The following is a 23,729-nucleotide window of genomic DNA, read 5'->3' on the forward strand; positions in this document are numbered from 1 at the left end:
CCAAAATATATGAAGTGGCCAAAATACCTCTGTTACCCTACTCTATAAAGAAATGGCTACAAGCAAAACACAGTTGCTGACTGCCGATTTTTTTTCGGATATACAGACTTTTTAAACCTGAACTGTTTCAATGAAAGAGAGTCTTTCAAATTACGAGTAGAGTTGCCAGGATATTTTTTCAAAAACCCCTCAAAACTCAAAAATTTATCTGGATTTGTCTGGGTCTACTATATACAAGGAAATTTTTGTCGGGTTTCATTTTCAGTGAGCAAAAAATGAAAAAAAGGTCTTCCCACCAGAGGCCAAATCTGGCAAAAGATCTGGGTAGTTTGAGTATTCGGCGAAGCGATAAAAATCTGACATTTGCCAGACAAATCTGGCAACCTGGCATCGCTGATTACGAGTGCAATCTCTACACAGTAGGCGCATTTGAAAAACTCTCCAGATACAGCTGGGTTGTCAGTCACCAATGCGCGTTTCATTGTTATATTAGAAATTAACGACTTATAATTTTATATTTAAACTTAGTTAATAAATGAAGCAATTCAATTTCAAGATAATATATCTCTCTTGGGTGTATCGGCTTCCAATCAAGCTTTTTCAATTTGAAGACTGATAGAAGTTCTAACGTAAAATTACTGGTAAGTTGTGCGCTTCTCAATGTTTCAAGCATCTAGGATTTTATTCCTATTGTTTCAGTGATAACAATTCAACATCAGCGTGCCTTTTGTAATTGAATTCATCAAATCAAAATGGTTCGTACTAAACACTCTCGGAACGGTAACACCAAACGCAATAGGACCAGCTTCCAGGAAGAAAAATTAAATGCAAAACTTAGAGACTTCGATATTTATGGTGAATTTAATTGCAAAGATTGCAATTAATATTGCGTTCAAATCATTGTTAATGCTTTTTTGTTTTAAGCTAACAGCATGTTTGTTTCACTGGAATCTATTATGACGGAGGAACTCGATGAACTTAGCAGAATGTTCAAAACTGAGAAAAATCGAATGCCAAAAAGAATACTTCAGATGCGGATGAGTGATTTGAAGTTGATGGGTGTTCAAACATTCGCAGATCTCGATAAGCTGGCAGTAGATTCGTGTGACACGTTAAGTGCGATGAATTCCAACGAGCTTTTACATATTTCTCAGAACGGAGCTCAAGACAAAGGCGCGAAGCTGTCGAAATCTGATGAAGGTAAGATTTTTTACGTTGAATCCTTTCTGTAACGATTTATGCCATATGTCTGGTATCACTTCATTCTTATAATTCACACTATTGCATTCATTGTTCCATGTAGGTTACCTAACCGAGGACAGTGCCATCAGCAGTATCCCATCAGATGTCCTATCTTCTGCCAAAGCCCGTCCCTATGGGCCTCTTGCCTCGGCAATGCAAAACCGTCGCCGCAGCAAATCTGTGTCAAATCATACTACTCCTGCAAAAGGCCACTCGTCTCTACTTCTTGGTATTAAATCAAAGAAAACATTCGGCGGAAGTCAGTCGCTGTTTGGAGATAACGCACGCCATTCTCGGCCTAAGTTCCGCACACCTTGCGCCGGTAATCGGACACAGGCCGTGAGTGCAGACCGCGGAATGAGTTTAATTACCCCTAAAGTACAACCAAACACCCCGATGGCTCTCATGCGCCACGCTCGAATCGGTGAGTGTATTTATTCTGTCACTGGTAGCCCTGTTATTACGGCGGCGATGATGGAGGAAACGGCTAATGTTAATATTCCGGTTGCCAATGGGGTGCTTTCAATTCGTCCGACGGAAATGGATAGTTTCGATCCGGGCCTGTTGCAGAAGATTGATTCGGGTACGCTGGAAAATCTGAAGAAGTTGCAAATGAACCTGAACAAAATCATGCAAATCGCAGAAGAGCATAATTTTAAGAAATCGTGAGAAAAAGCGTCCTGTGTTCGTATCATTTGTATGGTTTAGGTATAGTTTAATTTAATTTCATTGATGTCATACTTTTTAATTTTTTTCAAATACAATGCATTTTTTCGTGATTGTCACGTTTTACGCTTTAATAGAGCTGCGACATTTTGCATCGTGTTGATATTCACCCCGATTCTGTATTTCGTTCGAACCGGATTGTTTTGATTGAATACGAAATTTACAAGGGTTTTTTGGTTTCATTAAACGCATAACTGCGCGATCTCAATAAAATGTTGCATTTTAACACTATTTTGTCCATATGTGACCTAAAAAGAAACTTGCTATCCATGGTCAGTCCTAGATAAACTGCCTCATTCAATCAGACGGGCAAATTCAGTAGTGTTCTAGTTCTAGATGCATAATTTATGTCAGTTTTAAAATTTAAATCTAGAAATTATAACAAAATAAACTGGCAGCCCCAGCAGCGTTTTATCTGTGTTTCAAATTCAGAAAAAATAACGGCAATGTATACCAGTTTTAAATTTGACAGTAGAACAGGTCGAATAAATAAAACTAAAACGGATTGCTTGGGATACGTTTGTTTCAGTTTCATTTACATTATAGACCACCCATATGAATCTTGCAGCTGCTGAATTTGCTCTTATCTAGCTTACTGGATAATAAACGAACCGAGCACTTGAATCTGCTCAATTTTTGTCTTGCAACCACGGAGCGCAGAGCTCATGTCGACGAAAATTTTCATCAACTCCACAGAGGTAAATAGCGGAGTACAGTTTACAGTTGGGCCATCATCAGTAGTTTTGAAACCAGGTGGCGGGAGCATTGGTTTCGGTAGATTATTCAGCCTGGGGAAATTCACTGGGTCCAATGGCGGTACAGGTGGTACAGGTGGAACCTTTTTCTTCGATGGTTGTCGTTGAGGTGTAGCTTGTTTCCTTATTTTCAGGAACTCAGCACGTTTCGGGTAAGCTCGTTCGGTTGCTTCGTGGGGCCCAGCACAGTTTGCATAGAGGAGGGTAGATTCTTCTTCCATTGCGCACTTGTTAGTACCCTCCCTCTCAGCAGGCGGTTCTTTTTTGTTGGTCGTTGAGCGTATATTGAACGGCATACTGCACGAAATATTCGTTCAGTTTGCTGGAACGGTTTGTTGTTGTTTTGCCTTTCTCATATAGAAAGGTTATGCAATCACTGTGAAAACCGACTTTTGAACCGAGGCCCGGAGGGCCGAGTGTCATATACCATTCGACTCAGTTCGTCGAGTACGCAAAATGTCTGTGTGTGTGTATGTGTGTGTATGTGTCTGTGTGTATGTGTGTATGTAACGTTTTTTTGCACTAACTTTTCTCGGAGATGGCTGAACCGATTTTCACAAACTTAGATTCAAAAGAAAGGTCTTGTGGTCCCATACAAAATTCCTGAATATTATTTCGATCCGACTTCCGGTTCCGGAATTATGGGGTAAAATGTGCAAAAAATTGTGAAAATAAGTGCACTAACTTTTCTCAGAGATGGCTGATCCGATTTTCACAAACTTAGATTCAAATGAAACGTCTTGAGGTCCCATACAAAATTCCTGAATATTATTTAGATCCGACTTCCGGTTCGAGAGTTATGGGGTAAAATGTGCAAAAAAAAGAAAATATGTGTTTTATCTTTTCTCATAGATGGCGCGACCGATTTTCACAAACTTAGATTCAAATGACAGGTCCTGTGGTCCCATGCGTTATTCCTGAATTTCATGCGGATCCGACTTCCGGATCCGGAAATATAGGGTAAAGTGTGTTAAAAATTGTACACCATCACTGAAAATGGGGAAAAACCTTAAAAAAATTTCTAAATCGACCTCAAATCTTTTCCAATTTGATGGTTTTTATCAGTAGACGGTCAAACAAACCGATTTCGGTTATTCTTTTAAGAATCGAAGAAAATTTTTTTTTCGCCTTTCTCATTTAGAAAGGTTATGCAATCACTGTGAAAACCGTTTGAACGTTTGAACCGAGGCCCGGAGGGCCGAGTGTCATATACCATTCGACTCAGTTCGTCGAGTACGCAAAATGTCTGTGTGTGTGTGTGTGTGTGTGTGTGTGTGTGTGTGTGTGTGTGTGTGTATGTGCGTATTTGTGTATGTAACGTTTTTTGCACTAGCTTTATGGGGTAAAATGTGCAAAAAAATGAAAATATGTGTTTTAACTTTTCTCATAGATGGCGCGACCGATTTCCACAAACTTAGGTTCAAATGAAAGGTCCTGTGGTCCCATACGTAATTCCTGAATTTCATCCGGATCCGACTTCCGGATCCGGAAATATAGGGTAAAGTGTGTTAAAAATTTTATACCATCACTGAAAAGAGCGAGAAACCGTAAAAAGTTTTCTAAATCGACCTCAAATCTTTTCCAATTGATAGTTTTTATCAGTAGACGGTCAAACAAATCTATTTCGATTATTCTTTTAAGAATCGAAGAAAAATAATTTTGAAGAATACCACAGTATTATATATGATAGTTTGATTGATATGAGAAAGGCATCATTACACCACTAGGTGGATTAAAACAGGTTTTTTTCTCTTGCATAAATAGTGTGAAATCTAGGTGTTACCTTCATATAGAGAGAAGATTAGTTGTTATTCTACGTAAAGTAGAGGTACTGTACAGGTATGTAGTATTAGTTTAAAAAACTAAGTGGAAAAAACCTCGGAAACTGTCCAGTAAAACTAGTTCAACGGGGCTTCTACTCCTCATATTAAAAATTGCTCAACAATGGACCTCTGTCGGCCAGGTTTGTTGAACGAAAAAAATTGCATTCGGTTCAATGGTCTGTTTCAAAATCGGCAAACGAAGGTTCCGCGTTGGCCTCCCGTTGAACGATTGATTGGACGTTCATTGGACCAATGATCCAACGTATTAGACCAATGAAGGACCACCGTTGAACGTTTTTTTCTAAGAGGGCTTATGTGTGCTCGGTCGTATCTTGCATACAACCTTGTAGTTTTTTACCCTTGAAATTATCAAAAACTGTACGGCTAGCTAGCCGAAACTTGCTTCGTTCGAGACGTCACTATAGACATTAAAGACTGTCCCAGAAAGTATGGACGCAACCAAAAACCGCTGCCATTTCGCAACGGCTTAGAATCTGTCAATTTTTATGGCTGCGTTTTGTTGTTTAGACTCTTCTCTAACCACTTGTGCAGTTGTTTAATTGTTTTCATTAGTTTGTTTCGAAATGCGTGGACTTTCAGCAGAACAACGTCGAAAAATTGTGTACAAATGGTGCACAGAACGCGGACTGTCACTGAGAAAGATAGCAAAAATGGAAGGAGTAAGTAAAAAAGCCGTGCGAAATGCAATCAGGAAGTTCGGTGAGGATAACACTTTTGAGGATAAACCGAAAACGGGTCGAAAAAAAGGTCCTGCTAACCCTCAGTTGGATGAACGTATACTGAAGGCGTTCGAGCAAAAGAAGTAGGTTTCAGTTCGAGATGTGACCTAAAAAGTGGGCACTTCGAAGTCAAATGTTCTTCGTGCTAAAGAACGTTTGAATCTTTGAACCTAGAAGAAGCAGAAACAACCAAAACGTAGTCCGAAACAAGAAGCATCGATCAGGCCGAGCTGAAAGGAAAGCTGTATAATACGATTCTTGCTGGAAATTTGAACTGCATAATCATGGACGAAGAAACCTACGTGAAACTCGATTACAAATCCTTGCTGGGACCACAATATTATACGGTGCGAGAAGGGCAAGTGTTAAACCAGTCCGAGACATCGATTGAAGTCGAAAAATTTGGTAAGAAAGCTCTGGTCTGGCAAGCAATTTGTAGCTGCGGTACGATTTCGAAACCCTTCATCACCACTGATTCAATGAACAGCGAAATATACATCAAGGAATGTTTACAAAAACGACTTCTACCCATGATTCAAAGCCCAAGGATCCTGTTGTATTCTGGCCAGATCTTGCTTCTTGCCACTACTCGAAATCAACGGTAAAATGGTATACTACCAAAAATGTCACTTTCGTCCCAAAAGACATGAATCCACCAAATTGCCAACAACTTCGACCAATTGAGGAATTTTCGGCATTAACCAAGGCACATCTTAGGAAACATGTCTCGGGGGCCGAAACCATTCAACAGTTCGAAAAAGCTTGGAAAAAAGTGTCAAAACTTGTCGCCAAGAAGTCTGTACGGGATTTAATGAGGAACGTTCGCACCAGCTAGTCTACAATGGCTAAGTAGCAAATGTTGAGAATAATATTCTGTAGTTTAATATTATCAGTATATCGAATAAAATTTGAATGTCTAACACTTGTGAATTATTTACAGCGAAATCAAAGTGCGTCCATACTTTCTGGGACAGTCTTTACACATCTGTGTGATAGCAAAAGTGTTTTGTAAATAGCATAACTTTACGTCTGCCTAGCGGTTTATGTTGAGCCGCCAGGTCGCACTAGCAATTCAACATAAACTGTAACTGCATTGTAACTGTTGTCTGTAGTCTATATTTGTTGGAGAAAAATTCCCTTTCCAGGTTTTTGAAATAGCCATCGGCCAAAGCGAAACTGTTATGTCCGCAAAGTTACGTACAGGGTCCGCCATCTAACATTTTTAACTAGCGGTTATTTCGACATTGGTAACCTTAATGTCACTTCTGATTTTACAGAAACTTAGTTTTATCCTTCCGCTGAACGAAAATGGTTGTGTATACGCTTGAGGAACGCGTGAACGCTTGCGATCAGCTTGAAGAAGACGCCGATTTTTGCCAAAAAATAACCCGCACGTTATCATGGACAAGCCGATGAATCCTCAGAGAGTGGCGGTTTGGTGCGGATTTTCTTCGAAAATGAGGCAGGAGCCGCCACGGTCGAGGGCGAGCGCTACCGCGCCATGATTAGTAATTGGTTCTTCCCGTTACTTGAAGAGGAAGACTTGGACACCATTTGGTTCCAACAAGACGGCGCTCCGTGCCATACAGCCAACGCTACGATCAATATTCTGCGCATAGTCCTCGAAGATCGAATTATCAGTCGAAATTCGGATGTCGTTGGGCCGCCTCGGAGCTGTGATTTGACGCCGTTAGACTATTATCTTTGGGGGGCTGTCAACGATAAGCGTTATGTGGACAAGCCAGAGACAATTCAAACCTTGAAGGACAACATTCGTGCAGCCATAGCTGAAATAAAGCTGCATATAATCGAAAATGTACTAAAAAACTGGACCGACCGTATGGCGTACTGCAAGGCCAGCCGAGGCAGTCGTTTGAGTGAAATTATATTCCAAAATTACCCGGAAGGATTGTACTTTAACATGAAAAAAAATTGAAATCGGATGAACCGTTTGTGTTTTTGTTGGCCACTAACATAGCAAGTGACGACAATTGCTGTTGTTAAGACAACCCTTGGAGTTACCATAGCTAACCCTAGCAACGGTAGCAAACAGGAGTTTAAAAATTTTCACTTTGTACTTTGAATTGAATGAATAAAGACCTATTTTTTGGTATACGAATTTTTCTTCATTTATAATAAAGTACAACATTTGGCGACGAGGAAATTAAGAATTCATCGCATTGAGAGAAAGTTCCCGTTATCGAATACAATGGCACACGGTGGCGAAGACAGTTTTTCGGACAATAATTTGATGCAGCAGATCGTTCGACAAAACCAGCAGATGGCAGAGGAGAACTCACGATTGATGATCCTCCTGGAGCGATTCGGCATTCAAGAAGGCTCCGAATCCGTTCGTTCGTCACGTAACCCGGAATTCATCATCGAATCACTGGCTTCCAACATCCATGAGTTCACGTACGATCCAGATAATGGATTAGTCTTCGACCGGTGGTATCGGAAATACGAAGATCTTTTTCTCAAGGACGGTGCAAAATTGGACGATGCAGCGAAAGTACGATTACTCCTGAGAAGTCTCAGTGTCAACGTTTTCGATCGATACGTCAATTTCGTGCTTCCACAACATCCCCGTGAGTTCTCCTTTGAAGAAACTGTGAAGAAACTCAAGGGTCTGTTCAGCATTCGCATTTCACTGTTCAGCAAACGCTATCATTGTTTTCAGTTGACAAAAAACGATGCTGATGACTTTGTGACATACGCTGGAACAGTTAACAAGCACTGTGAAGATTTTGAGTTGAACAAACTAACCGCCGATCAATTCAAAAGTTTGGTTTTCATCTGTGGACTTCGTTCATCGAAGGACGCGGATATTCGAACAAGACTATTGTCAAAGCTCGAAACGAACGCTGAAGAAGATTGTAAACTAGAATCGCTTATCACGGAATGTCAACGTCTTCACAATCTCAATCATGATACCGCTATGGTGGAACAGAAGCAGAAAACGGTAAGCTCTGTCTGTACAGTCAAGCAGAAGAAGACTCATCCGAATCCATCTGGCCCGAAAACCACCACAAACGTTAAATTAAGCACCCCGAAGACACCCTGTTGGCAATGCGGTGAAATGCATTTTGTTCGCGACTGTTCGTTTACAAAGCATTTGTGCAGAGACTGTAAGCAAACCGGACATAAGGAAGGTTACTGTGGCTGCTACACTGCGAAGACATCAAGCAAGAAAAAGCATCACAAGGTAAATGGAGTTTATGCTATCAATCAAACTAGCAGAGAGTGCAGACGAAAGTTCCTGACTGTAAAGATTAATGATGCAGAAGTGACTCTGCAGTTTGACACCGCTTCAGACATCACAATCATTTCTCGGAAGCAGTGGAGCAAAAACCTTGGATCACCTCCTTTACTCCCAACCACACGAGTAGCGACAACAGCATCTGGTAAGGCTCTCCAATTTCTTGGTGAACTTTCAAGTACAGTTACACTTGGAAGCATTACCAAAATCGGAAAACTCTACGTGGCCCATAACAATCTCAACCTGTTTGGGCTCGAGTGGATTGATTTGTTCGATCTATGGCACAAACCATTGTCAGCAATTTGCAACAAAGTACAAGCTGATATTCCCAGCGTAGTCGAACACTATAAATCAAGATTCCCCGATGTATTCCTGAAAGGTCTTGGGCACTGCAAGAAAACTCAGGTACGTCTATTTTTGAAACCAGGAGTGATTCCAGTATACAAACCAAAGCGTCCTGTTCCATTCACGGCTATCGGAAAAGTTGATGCTGAGTTGCAACGTCTTCCAAGAACTGGGTATTATCACTCCGGTTGATTTTTCGCAATGGGATGCACCAATTGTCGTGGTAAAAAAACCAGGATGGAAGATACGAATCTGTGCCGATTATTCAACAGGACTCAACGCCGCTCTGGAGTCAAACAATTATCCACTACCAGTTCCCGAAGACATTTTCAGCAAGCTCAACGGCTGTAATTATTTCAGCATAATCGATCTCAGCGACGCCTACCTGCAAGTAGAAGTGGATGACGACTCGAAAAATTTGCTGACCATAAACACCCATCGAGGACTGTTTCAACCGGCTCGCGCCTGGGGTGAAATCCGCACCTGGAGCTTTCCAACAGCTGATGAACACGATGATTGCAGATAGCGAGGGTGTCGAATCGTTCCTGGATGATTTAATGGTTTACAGTAAAACAGTTGAAGAACATCATGTGCAGCGCCCTTAGCAAATTTTCCTTCGAATTTGCTAGTATTGTAGAAAAAGTAGGAAAATGTGAAGGAAACTCTCATATCAGCGTAGCTGCAACCTTCAAGTATAAAATTTGTTATTGAAGCGTGCACATTTTTGAGCATTAGTCATCGCAACGATGTTTAAAAGATATTGTTATAAAACCATAGACAGTTCCGGGCATTAATCAGCGCAGCAATGTTGTAAAACAAAAGCTATTGTTATAGAATCATAGACAGTTCCGGGCATTAGTCAGCGCGGCAATGTTGTAAAAACAAAGTTATATTTTTTTACGGACACTGCCTCTGGCCTAGCGACAGTGGTTTCGGTTTTCGGTAGAACTTCGGGAGAAAATCGGATGAACTTCCTACTTGAAATCACAAGCTCGGCTTGTACTAAAATCTTCGGGTTTCACCCGAAAGAAAATGCTAGGAGCTTAAAAACCCATAGTTGGGAAGAGTCAGTTAGTCAGTTAAGTTTCAAAAAGTGCGCGATAAATAGCCGTTGGTCTCGGGCGTCGGCCCGTAGACAAATTAGCGAGTAGTTCAGTTTTACAGAGTGCGGTAACTAGGCGCTAGTCTCGGGAGTCGACCCGTAGACAAATTAAGTAGTTTTTGCTTCGAGTATTCGGGTTAGTTCAGTTCGGAGTATAATACAGTAGCTATAGGAACATGTGTACATGGTGAGGCTTGAGTATCAAGTGACCTCAAAATCAAGTAAGAAATATTGTTTATAATGGGATATAATATATTTCGGAAGGCACCTAAAGAATTGAGTGAAAGATTGCTGTAATGAATGAAGATTTAATAGTTTCATGTGCAGGTTTGATATTCACATCCAAAAGAAAAATAGTTAGACACAACCATTGCTCGTGTCAGGGTAGTGTTGATAATATACGACAGCAAAAGTATGTGTTGAAGAATAACTTCTTTTATTAATGTAAACAAGTAAATGTGAAGACATATATCCGACGAGTTCACCATGAAGTGTTGTGAATAGATTTACTAACTCAGGGAGTATACACTAGACTTACTGTAGTAGGGTGTACGTTCATATGTGCATACACCTAATGATATGCCGAGCTTAGTGAGACTGCGTGAAGTGTTAGCCTTATTAACAATCGTTAGTGACTTTTGTTAGATTGTGGGAAAGAATTCCCAAAAACAGCCTAATCCTTCACTATTGAGAATAAGTAGCTGTCAAGTGAAAAGCACAAAAGAACAAGTTGAAACTCAGAAAAGGTGAATTTCGTGATATTAAACTCAAATACGTGGATGAATCAATACAATGACATAAAAGAGAAACCGAATTGGAGAGTGTTACTCCGTATAGAACTGAAAGAAACATCCTCTTCGTTATTCCTCTCCCGCCACCGCTCGGCCGGGAGCTTGCACATGCAATTCTCACTGTTCTTTTTAACCGAATGCAGCAGTACGGTTTCAGCCTTCGTGAAGAAAAGTGTAGTCTTCTTCAGCAGCAAATCAAATACCTTGCACATATCGTTGATAAAACTGGTATACGACCAGATCCTTCGAAAATTGAAGCTATAGTTAATATGCCTCCTCCAACGGATATAACCAGTTTACGTTCATTTCTCGGTGCAGTAAACTTCTACGCCAAGTTTGTCGCGGAAATGCACCAGCTTCGGAAACCGCTTGATGCTCTTCTCAAGAAGGATGCCAAGTTCGTGTGGAACAACGATTGCCAGAGGTCTTTTAGAAGATTCAAGGAAATTCTGCAATCTGACCTCCTGCTAACCCATTACGACCCGGTTATGGAAATCATCGTTGCAGCAGATGCATCTCAATCGGAAATTGGTGCCTGCATAATGCATAAGTTTCCAGATGGTGCTATCAAAGTCGTTTCACATGCATCCCGCTCCCTCACCGCTGCTGAAAGAGGATACGGACAAGTAGAGAAGGAAGGTCTAGCTTTGGTGTTTGCTATCACGAAGTTTCACCGAATGCTACTTGGTCGCAAATTCATTCTTCAAACAGACCATCAGCCACTCTTGAGGATTTTTGGATCCAAAAAGGGAATTCCGCTCCACACAGCAAACCGTCTTCAACGATGGGCATTGACGCTATTGTGCTACGATTTCGACATTCAGTATGTATCTACCAGCCAGTTTGGAAATGCCGATGTATTATCTCGCCTGATCAGTCATCACTCAAAAACGGAAGAAGATTTTGTCATCGCTTCAATCCAACTGGAAAACGACATCGAGGTTTCACTTCAAGAAGCTGTTAGTATACTACCTGTGACATTCAACATGGTACGAGCTGCTACAGTCAAGTGCCCCATACTACAGCAAGTTATCAAATTCATCAATGAAGGATGGCCTTGTAACATTAAAGAAATAGTAAATTCCGATGTACAACCGTTTTACATTCATCGTGATGCCCTGGAAATAGTGAAAGGGTGCGTTATGTTTTCGAACCGTTTGGTGATTCCTGAGACATATCGCAAACCAATCCTTAAACAACTTCATAAGGGGCATCCTGGGATGGAAAGAATGAAAGCTCTTGCTAGAAGCCATGTATACTGGCCCCGAATCGATGATGATGTTGCCGATCACGTCAAGCGATGTGACAGCTGTGCTACTCACTCGAAGACACCTCCAAAGGTTCCTCTGCAATCATGGCCACTGTCACAGTTTCCTTGGGAACGCATCCACGTCGATTTTGCTGGACCTATCAACGGTCTTCACTTTTTAGTTGTTGATTCGTTTTCCAAATGGCCCGAAATTACCGTCGTACATGCTCCGACTACATCAACTGTCATCAAGTTTCTGGATGAATTATTCGCCCGTTTTGGAGTTCCGACCAATATCGTTTCGGACAATGGTTCACTGTTTTCATCGGCGCATTTCACAGCATTCTGTTACCAAAATTGGTGTTCAACATTTGCGGATTTCCCCGTATCACCCACAGTCAAACGGACAAGCGGAACGCTTCGTAGATACATTGAAGACAGCGTTACGCAAGATCAATGAGGGGGAAGGTATCTCAGAATCACTGCAAATCTTTCTGCAAGCTTACAGGTCAACTCCAAGTCGTGTACTGAATGGTAAAACACCATCTCAACTGATGATCGGAAGAAACATACGGACAGTTCTAAGTCTTCTCCGACCACGACAATCGATGCCGCTAGCTATCAACCAGCAACAGAACGACCAGTTTAACCGCAAGCATGGTGCTGTACTTCGGACCTTACAAGCAGGTCATAAAGTTTATGCGAAGGTCTACCAAAGTAACTCAAAATGGAAATGGGCTCCTGGAGTTATCATTGAAGCTATCGGTGAAGTAAACTTTAACGTTCTCCTGAATGACTGGCATGGGAGAAGGAAACTCATCAGATCACATGCAAATCAAGTCAAGTATCGCTATAGTGAGCAAGAAGATGAATCTAAAAAAAAACTCTCCACTCAACATTTTCGTCGATGAGTTTGGATTGCAAGTTACCCCGATTCCAGTACATCAAGAACCTGAAGAGAATCCTGAATCCAAAGACGAACCAAATCCTGATGATTCAGTTCAGCCTGAATTAGGAGCTTCTGGTTCCGATCTGATCGAAACACCACGGCCGCCACAGCCGATTTTTCAGTCGGATATTAATCAAGAACCACCTACAAGCCGGCCGAAACGTATGATCCAGATGCCATCAAGACTTGAACCTTTTTTGGTATTCTGGAAATAACAAAGGAGGAATGTTGGCCACTAACATAGCAAGTGACGACAATTGCTGTTGTTAAGACAACCCTTGGAGTTACCATAGCTAACCCTAGCAACGGTAGCAAACAGGAGTTTAAAAATTTTCACTTTGTACTTTGAATTGAATAAATAAAGACCTGTTTTTTGGTATACGAAGTTTTCTTCATTTATAATGAAGTACAACAGTTTTATTGCATTGCATTTAATTGCATTGTTTAAAAAAAGTTACATGGCGGACCCTGTATGCGTGGACTGAAAAATGACGCTAATCCCAGGGAACTGCAAAAATCTGATAATGTAACATAGTTGGGCTCCTAAATCTTTCGATGCTTTCACCTTTTCTCTATCGACATTGAAACCATGTACATCCAATTCGGGCCTAAGAAATTTTATATGTGTTTAATTGAATTAGCACCCCCCCCCCCCCCTTTGTATACGCGCCTGTTGCTGATAAATTTTTCATAAATTGCTGATCTTATTTCCTATGGCAACAGGTAAAAATGAAGCGGTTACGCTAATTTTTGAAAAGCGCCTAAGTTAAGGTAGATGTCAAAGAAGTTGAAAATGATTTGATATTTGTCCCAATGAGTATAGTTACTTATATTTCTGTTTATGCGTTACTCTATAGATTAGTCGACGTAGTATTAATGCTCATATGTTTAAATTCATATTGATTAGTTTCTATCAAGTAGGTTCAACTAGTACAACCGAACGGAATTTATCGAAGCTGTGCGAGCTCACAACAGCGATTGTGTTTCCAACAGAATAAAAAATTTCAAATGATCAGAATAGTAAGTGCTGCTGACATTTAGCGCAACGGAATGCAATGATTTCTACGCTGTAATATGGTAAATTTTTCGCTGGGGCACTTGTACCTATCCTCTAGTCTCCCACTTTATTTTGCTGGCTACTGGACTCAAATTAGCAAATTGCGATTAATTCCTTGCAAATAATAGTAATATATCACAAAAATCAGTATGAAACATGTTTGATAATTGTGCAATAACGATGCAAAGATTCGAAGCGCTTGCGAAAATTTGAGCAAATATTCTGCACCAATGCACTGAATTGAAATAGCAAGTATCATTCTAATGTCGTTTTCGCATGAGAAAACTGAAACTGACCCAGGGTAGTTTCATCAAACAAACACATTTCACGAAACTGTGTTGATTTCGTACTTAGCAACGGGGGTTAGAGCAAACCTGATATAACAACCAGGTTCGAAAATGACTCGATTTTCAGTTCAACAACGTTAAAACTAGGTTCGAAACTAGCTTCAAACAAACGGTTTGACAGCAGTTAGGGTGGAAACTGGGTTGGGTTTCAAGCGAAAACGACATAACAAATGGTTATAATAGATGAGATGAATAAAGGTACGGTTACCCTACGTGCAAGTCGAATGGATGCTTTGTAAATATTGACTAACTAGCGTTATTTGTCAGTTAGGTGATTTATTGTATTGTATTATGTATTATCAGACGTTCACTCGTGAAACTAATTATGTCAGGAAAATATAGTTATTTTTTACAGTCCTAAACATACATACCAACGAATTATTATTGCTTGGCATCAGTCTCTTGTTTGCTAAAACTCATTCTAATCATCGGTGGTCTTCTTTCCCGTGTACGCATGTTTATGTATCTTTCATTGCGATAGCAACATTCTTTTCTTTTTTGCTACCACATGGACAACGCGCTCTTCAACTTCTTGTTTGGCACTATTTTGATTTTAATGGCAGGTGGTTGGTAGCCGGCCGGTTTTTGCGGTTCGCTGCCAGCCGTAAGTGAATGACTGGCTGATATTCGCTGTATAGTTATACAAACCGCCTAAAATGGGCTCGCCTCATAAACCGTCCGTAAGTAGCTGTCATAACAACAACAATAACAATAACAAGAACTACAGGTGCCTGTCATGCAGTGATTGAAACCGGTGGAGATCTCGCGGATTCATTAGCTGCCAATCAGGAAGCCCCACAGGGAACTGTCGTCGTTGATTGTGGAGCGGAAAGGATGGAGAAGCCGCACAGTGTCTAATAAAGTATAGGTATGAAACGAAACTGAGGTCTCAAAGCCATCATTATCACATCGATAACAGCATAATCAATGAACGGATCGAGCAAAAGAAGTTTATGTTGTTCTACCTGTGCAGAGGTTTGCTGCTCACATTTTTCACCGGGATCATCGAAGTATTTTGTTTCATGCGCAAATTGATTCAAACATTTTGGAGCTTGGTGACGGGGTGAACGTTTTTTCTTATTGAGACATTTGCCTGCTGATGAACCGAAACCGTGGTCGGGTTTCGCGTATTCAAACGTAAAATAAAAAGCCAGACCATCCAAGCTAGTACATATTGTTTTGAAAAGGCTGTGTAAAGCGTACAAGAGTTACCATTTTATGCAAACTCTAACGCAATAGTCCGTAAGCAATGGCTTGGCTGCTTGAAACGCCTCTACAGGCAAATTGCTAGGGCTATTGTAGCAATAGAATAGTCATCTCATTAGTAGAGTCGCCATGCTGTTTCGCCGATTACTTGACATGCTATTTTGCCGATTACTCGATTAGTTTACCTAGTTTCCTTTGCTTCGTAGGACACAAGGAATGGCTGCGCTTTCGGAGACAATCTTCTTTATATATTAGGTCCTTGATGGCGAACTGAACTTGCCTCATCCAAAGATCGCCTGCCATATCAAGTACTTACATGATAAATTTTTCGACTTTTTTCTTCCGGAACTTTCCCGGAATATGCAGAGTGGCTTTACCGACGAAAATTCCACGCTTGGCGTTCACTAGACGTACGTACGTCTAGTCGCCCATTACAATGCCTTTAGTCTGTACCAGCCACTCGCGGTACAGCTTTCCGGCACCAAATTATATATTCGCTTTTTATGCGTATATAAGGCAGTTTTGCAACTCTATCATCCTAAGTCTGCTCTATATGCACAAACAAAGCATATATTAGAACTGGTGGTCACTTGAATGGTTACGTCCTGAATTATGATAAAAGGTTATTCGGTTTGTGGGACTGGCCTGGATTTTCCAAGACTTCGTCCATTATTTGTGGAAGCTTTTCTTGTTCGGAAGCCATCTCGATAACAATTGAATAGAATGATTGGAAACTTTGCTCATTCAAACATTACATTGTAAAATCATTCAAAATCACCGTTGCGCACGATTATGCAAGCTCGAACGCAAGTGTTCACAAGTGATTACTGGGCTGCTTAAAGTGCCTACATTGGTAAATAGTCACATTGAGTCGTTACTTGAATTTCTGTTCTCTGTGGTGGAACTAAGAATCGGGAGCTGCATTTGAAGGTGTTGGAAACAATTAGGGCAAATCCAGGGCTGTCGAATTACCGACAGAAAAATTCATCTGCGAGGAGTATCTCGTTTTTTTTCGGATCAATAAATTACAGGACACTTAAACATAATATAGACGGGCTCGTAAGTTGTGCAGTGAGATCTTTACGAAATACGAAGTATTCATCCTCATAGATGACGGAATTACGTGAAGATTGATTCTGGGCAGCTTCCCGGGCAAAAGCTTTGTATAGACATTGGGCGAGGTGGTGTCCCATGTTCAAATATGTTCTTGCCGAATAAACTCACAAGAGTGCTTAGGATCTGACAAGGTATTTGCAGCTACGGTAAAAAAAGCTAGAAGTATGGACAACGGGTCTATTGATCCCCCAACATGCACTCGAATTCCCAAATTTACAAAGAACGTATTTTTACGTAACAGTAGAGCTGTAAAGTTTCGGCCTGATTTTTTAAGCTGTCACTATAGTGGTATCGATACAACAAGGTGGTTTTACTGGAAAAGGACATTGATAGTAAGTTGAAGAATACTGGAAAGGTGACTTGAGATGCGACGACGAAGAAGAAGAAGAAGAAGAAGAAAGGGTGCCGTGTCCAAATTATTATGAGTATTCGTAAAAAGTTAGAGAAAACTAAATCGGAATAATTTTTATGTGATATTTTTCCTTCAAAGTACAATAAAGGACTTCCATTTTAGTACTCAAAGTTGTCATTGCATTAGCATTGTTTCAAGATAAAATAATTTTTGCTTCTAGATATCAAATAACACATCACTCGAAGAGTCGTGTGACTGACACATTGTCAAATACATATGACGTTTATGAAGTACCTACTACTACTTTTATCATTTTCAAAACAATGGATTCAGAACAGTTTCGTGTGTCAATTTATCATTGCTTCTTGATGGAAAAAAATACCGTGCAAGCTCAACTATGGTTTCTAAAGTGTTCTCCGAACTCTGCTCCGTCGAAAAGAACCATTTGTTATTCGCTTGCTGAACCGATGATGGTGAACGGTTGTCCAATTGGAGTGGTTACTGCTCAATTAAAAAAAATTAAAGGGTTGTATGCAAGACACGACCGAGCCCGATTACATGAAAAATGAAATATTTCTAAGGTATCCATAGTAAATACAAAAATAATGATGATGGTGGATGCACTAAACAGCGACAAATTACAAACATACTCTATTTTTACTGTTTAGATTTTTTGGGAATGATCAAATTGACAGTTAGATTCTTTCAAAACATTTGATTCTACTCTATTTTGATGCCTTTCACAAATTTTAACATTTCAATATTTTTGAAAAATATCCTTTAAATAAAAGTCAATTATGATGATTTCAAAGTTACTTAGAAGATCAAACTTGGATACGAACAACCTCTAGATATAAATCTGGACAAATAAAACGATTTCGTTATCATAATAACTTTCAAGACAGAGAACGTACAAACTCAATCATTTTATAAACAGCGATTAGAGAAGATTTTAAATATTTTGATCGAAAAATGTGAAAAACTTGAATAACCGTCAACCAATAAACTCAGTAATAGTGTAATTTTATTGATCCTTCGTTAAAAAGCGTCAATAATCTTTGGAAAGTGTCTGAAAATGGAATGGCAGCAATACAAGAAAGAAAATATGTGACACAGTCCACAGAACATTTTGATCCCGTCTATGATATTCTTAGAAGCAAGATTAGACCAAAATATTATGCTTTGTAAAACTAAATCAATTTCTAACTATTCGATTAGGTTACACGATTATTGTTTGGTTCAAAATTAGGGTCTGAGGGATTATGTTGAGAGATAGTTCTTTGCATTTAGCCACATTTAATAAAAAAGAAGTATCTATGATTATCATCATAACACAACTTTATATTGAATCTATTTGCACGTCACGAGACTTCAGTATGCACAGTACCCGTTGACAAATTAAACCAGTTTTTACTTTTTCGAATTAAGTTGAATGAGCAAAATCTATCTATAAATCACAGGTATACAAGCGCTTTAAATTAGCTTCGAAAAATCTATCGCCATAGTTCTAAATTGGTCTGCTAGTAACCGTAGAATCAAAATAAACAGCTAACTTGTATTCAATACCAGTAATTACGATATCAACGCACCGCACACATACAAAAGCAACTATCCAGCGAGCGAATGAATGCTTTGTCGTCCGCTCACCTTTCCTCAATGGCAACCATATTTAAACTAAAGCCGAAATGTATTAGGGCATATATTTATAGATTCCCTTTTTTGCTATATAATTCTAGTTCATACTGCACAAATCGGACGAGATTATGACATCATTCACTGCGACTGTCATTGGCTCGTAAAAACATAGGTCAATTCGAACCAATTTTTCAATGGTATGCAATTGAAATACTTGAACGACGTTACCTCATAAGTTTAAGTTAAATGTTTTCGAATCGATTGGTAGTTAAATTATATAAATCCATCAACAAATGGTTGAACTACAAGCGTTCAAAATTATGAGAGGAAAAAGGTTACGCGGTTAGTTTTACATTTTTTAAATTGACACCCAGCCTCGTACAGTGTAGAGTAAGCAAAAGCGACAATCCAACGAGCGAACGCATATACAATCCAGTCATCACCTCACTGGACGAGGTACTTGTTTCATTCACAGTCAAACATCAACTAGGCAAAGAAATATTTTGCAGCATAAATTTATAGATTCCTCTTCATACTACGCAGAACGATGCGGTGTTTTTATACATGACGCAAAGCGTCCTATGCCAAACAAGAAAATGAGGTCATTTTGTACAACTGGGATTGGTGGATGAAAACATAGGTCGTTTCTAACCATTTTTTAAATAGTATGCTATTGAAACACTAAAACGACGTTGTCATACATGTTTAGGTTAAAAGTTTCCGAATCGATTGGTTGTTAAATTAAATCAATCCATCAACAAATGACTAAGTTATTAACGTTCAAAATATGACACAAAAAGGTTACGCGGCTATTTTTGAAACTTATAGTTGATCCCCGGCCTCGTATAATGAAGAGTAAGGCATTTTTAATGCCAAAAGTTCACAACGTATTGATGATTGAGAGCAATGTTTGGCCAAATCCGGAATCAAAACGATCATCGTTTGAGTGGACTGTAGTTGGTGAATATCGCTCGAATAGTCCAAAGGCACATTAGCCAGATGGGAAGGTTATGGTTATAATTCATTGACTATCTTGAGAAAGGAGAAATAATAAGATTGTTTGAATGTCGAAATCAAGGAAAAACTAACGCATATACCGAAGGAAATCTACTAGTTTCATGTCAGCGATGATAAAATTGAACGTATTGTACTTTGAATTTCTTCCGTTATCCACTGTATAGTCTAGACCTGGCCCCCAGTGACTACTGGTTATTCGCTGATCTCAAAAAAGTACTTGCTGGCAAGAAGCTCAACTCAAATAAAGAAACAATTGTTGACCGTGAAGCCTATCTTGAGGAAAAAGACCAATCCTTCTACGAGCACTGCTTTGAGAAGCGTTGGAATTATTGAATTACTCAATGGTGTTAACTCAGGCTTCCGATTGTTTGTAGTTATCGTAACAATTGTTGACATTGCCTGTTTTGATTTTCTTCGAATATTTGTATAATGAATTATGGATAAGTCAAATAACGTAATTCTTTCAAGAGATACCACTATCATAAAGGCGTCCTGCGCTACCAACTTTAAGAAAATCTCTCCAAAATATGAGCTTGTAATGATTTCTTGAGGCTTTCGAGAGATCTATTATGGAACAATAAAAATAATTTTAAAGAATTTGCAAGAATACAAATAATTGGGTATGGCAAGCAATTTGCGAGTGAAGCCGTTTTCTACACTGAACATGAAAATCTTCGTGCTACCGAAAGGTTCGTCGCTTTTCTTTCGGCTCGATTCGATTCAGGCCATTAGGCCAGTCGATGATTGTTTAATATTGTCTCTACCGGGAAGCTCTAAGGCATGGTTTTTTTTATTCAAGTAATATTCCATACTAATTAATTTCTATTTGTCGTTTCAAAGGTTCTTATATTCTCAGTGACAATGAGATAACAACCAGAAAATACTTCTTGATTTTTGTTAAATTTCAGTCGTTTTTTCTACTAAAGCGTCCTTTGTTTGGATGAAACCAACTTCTGCGCAGCTTACTTTGTAATCATTACCCGAAGTGCAGCCGTTTTAAGCTTCCCGTAACAAATTTTACTTTTTATGTTGTGCCAAACTTCCCGAATGAGAAATTTTTCACTGTGGTCATTCTTCATATCTGTCCTCTTTACGTTCAGCTCAGGTCATTTTAATTGTCCATTTCCGATTCGCTTTCAATGCAAAACTTTATTTCATTAATTCTCTTTGATTAATTTGACACATTAAGGCCTTCGTTCAGCATTTTTGTAGCATTCGGCATGCTTTCTTCGGTTCCTGGAAGCGCACCGCCTGCTGAGTTTGACCTTCTTCCTATATTTCTCTTCGGTCATTCTCGAGAATTTGTTTTTCGATCAAGTGCATTGAATCGTAAATATTTCTTGCGACATCATCGTATATTTGGAAGTAACTGTAATTCGAACGATACGTTATGACGTATTGGGACAGTTTCAACGCCGCCAATGTTCACTCGTGATCTAGGCAACCTGTGCCCTTCCTCCTCGGTGCCACCCAAACTAGCAATCGTATTCGAACAGCGCACGTTTTTCTTTGTGTTTTTCTCTCATTCCATACCGAGTAATGATCTTGTCCGATTTCTCTGTTTTATGTTATATGCGCATCCAACACGCGCCAACAGCTGCGCAGTGGATGAGTTGGGGCTCCCCTGTTAAGGAAGAAGGCTCCAAAGATAGAACTTCACTTGCTGCTGCCTGTTCGGCCTTCGAGGCTTGGAGCTCAAGTTAACTTGAAGGTATGGTCATGGCCAGTGGTAGTGATGATGATAATGATCACTATCATCATCATCATCGGTGTGTTGTTAACCGCCGTCATCGCATCACATCAGATCGTTTGGTGGTTGTTGTTCCAGAGCCAAGATTTTAGTTCGTTTTGATCAGTTCTGGTGTGTGGAAGTGAAGTTCTCTAGTTTTGTTCGTTTGCAGTCCGGTAAATTGTGATTGAGTGATGTTGCATTACAAATGCCTAATTAGCTTAACTGAATTGTGCAATTAGTGGGAATCGTTTGTTGTTGTTCGTTGTATACTGAGGCCGGTCACAGTTTTGTGTTTCTCGTATTGAAACTATTGACTAATTTTGGTTACTCCTAATAAACGTTTAGTCTTTTCCATTGTTGATTTAGCAAAGTATAGCATATACCGGAATTACCGATTTTGAATACAATAATGCTTATATTACTGAATTAATTCAAAATATCAAACTTTATTTTTAAAATAGTATAATGTTTATACAATAATTTATTTTGCTTATAATAAAAGCTAATAAGACAACAATAAAAAAATCCTCAAAGAGAAATTTTGCTCAAACCGAAACAATGTTTCGTAATAAGTAACAGTTTTGTCAAAATTTCCCCGCAAAATGACAAGTTCCACAAGTTTTCATAGTTAGTACCTTAACTTTAACCAGTAATGCATTGCTAAAAGATATGATTGCCTGCTTAATAAATGATCCAAATATCTGAGTGCTTGTTTTCTATTTCTATTCTTTGTCTATAAGCCACAAGATTTGCACGATGGCTGAAGATGTCTTTCACGCTGTTTGCTAGCGTTCAGTTCCTCACTCAGAAGGTTTTTTTTGGAAAGTCGTAATATTTAATGAAAGAACTAAAAAATGTTCAGCTCGCTCGTAACTTTGGTCAAACATTTTTCCGTTTCAAAACTAAGCATATTAATAAAATCATTGCTTGATTTTATAACTTCAAGATTCATATGATTCTGAAATTATGGAAATAGTCGCTCAAATATAGTGTAGTAAACTGTAATGGATGATGGATAGTAGAAAATATGAATATAACTAAATACTGCTGTGTATGAAAAATACCCGGAGTTTAGTTACAAAATGTGACCCGTCTCACAAACCAGCTGTCGTATGTTCGAGTTCCAACCTGGAAGTATTCTAAGTGTCAATAGGATCGTAGTACATGCAATGCAATGGTTCTGTATGCTAAGAATCGGCTGCGAAGTCTGCTGAAACAGAAAGGCGAAGTAATCTCTTCACGAAAAAATGCACTTATGCCAACGTTTCATTCTGTCCTTGAAGCATGCCAAAGAGTCCTGCTCCGGCCTTCAGCACTTTCTACGATTTGGCACTTATCTCTTCAATCGACTCGAACCACGACTTCGAAGTGGCCTTTTGAGTTTGGAGAACAGCACGAAGTAACACGGAGCAAAATCAGGTGAATACGGTGGTTGTGGAACGATATTTGTTGAATTATTAAAATTATTATTATTCGCGTAGAAACAATGCAGTGTGAGATGCATGATCGTTGTTAGGGATGTCTGATTTTTTGTATTACTCGAACATTCGATAATGGAGTAAAATTTTCAAATCATTCGTTAAAATTTCTATTCGATTATCTGGGTTTTTAATCCATTACTTAATTATTTATTCAATATTTTTTTTAATTTTTTTAATAACTGTTTATTGGAATATGAGTTAAAGTTAAATTATTAAGATTTAAATTGGGTGTTCAGCCACAAGTGGTGACTTTTCAGCCCTATGATTATTTATTTTTTTAATTGAAAATTCGATCCCCATAACGATTTTCAGATGGTTCTAATAAGTCGGCAATTCAATTTCCCCTCTGTCAAAAACAAACTTTTTTTAATAATTATTTATTGAAATACCAGTTAAAATTAAATTATTAGGATTTATTCAATAATTGTTATAGAATTTTTCGAAGTATTCGATTAGCTTAATAATTGAATATTAGTTATTATCTGGGTTATTAATTGATTACTCGAAGATTCGATCGATATTACGACATCTCTAATTGTGGTTCAAAAACCAGTCGTTGGCTAACAATTCTGGCTTCTTGAGAGGTATAGACATGATGCCTGAGAGACACACTTTTTGCCTTTCTCTATAGAAAGGTATTAGAATTGCTGGGAAAACCGACTTTCGAACGGAGCCTCGGAGACCCATAGTGTTATATACCATTCGACTCAGCTCGACGAGATCGGAAAGTCTCTCTCTCTCTCTCTCTCTCTCTCTCTCTCTCTCTGTGTGTGTGTGCGTGTGTGTGTGCCGATTTTAACAAACT

The 23,729-nt window shown here is 39.2% G+C and overlaps 2 protein-coding genes and 1 pseudogene across 6 annotated transcripts in view; all 3 read left to right on the plus strand.

The window, feature by feature from the left end:
• The first annotated feature begins 445 nt into the window (after positions 1-445).
• LOC131438392 (borealin-like) lies at positions 446-2,534 on the plus strand. Its single transcript, XM_058608406.1, has 4 exons — positions 446-641; positions 700-855; positions 925-1,200; positions 1,304-2,534. Exons 2-4 carry the CDS (start codon positions 753-755, stop codon positions 1,909-1,911), a joined length of 987 nt encoding a protein of 328 aa, XP_058464389.1. The 5' UTR covers positions 446-641; positions 700-752; the 3' UTR covers positions 1,912-2,534.
• Positions 2,535-7,495: 4,961 nt separating this feature from the next.
• On the plus strand, positions 7,496-12,492 carry LOC131433890 (uncharacterized protein K02A2.6-like; annotated as a pseudogene).
• A 9,070-nt stretch (positions 12,493-21,562) lies between these two features.
• Positions 21,563-23,729, plus strand: part of LOC131438387 (uncharacterized) — a 140,994-nt gene continuing 138,827 nt past the window's right edge. For 3 of the 5 annotated variants that reach the window (XM_058608394.1, XM_058608398.1, XM_058608397.1), the window contains exon 1: positions 21,565-21,616. The gene's annotated coding sequence lies outside the window, so the exon portion shown is untranslated. Of the gene's footprint in view, positions 21,617-23,729 lie in introns of all 5 variants that reach the window. The other 2 variants (XM_058608396.1, XM_058608395.1) reach the window with 2 other exon arrangements.

The sequence above is a fragment of the Malaya genurostris genome, chromosome 3 (genome assembly GCF_030247185.1).
Source record: "Malaya genurostris strain Urasoe2022 chromosome 3, Malgen_1.1, whole genome shotgun sequence".
Lineage (NCBI taxonomy): Eukaryota > Metazoa > Arthropoda > Insecta > Diptera > Culicidae > Malaya > Malaya genurostris.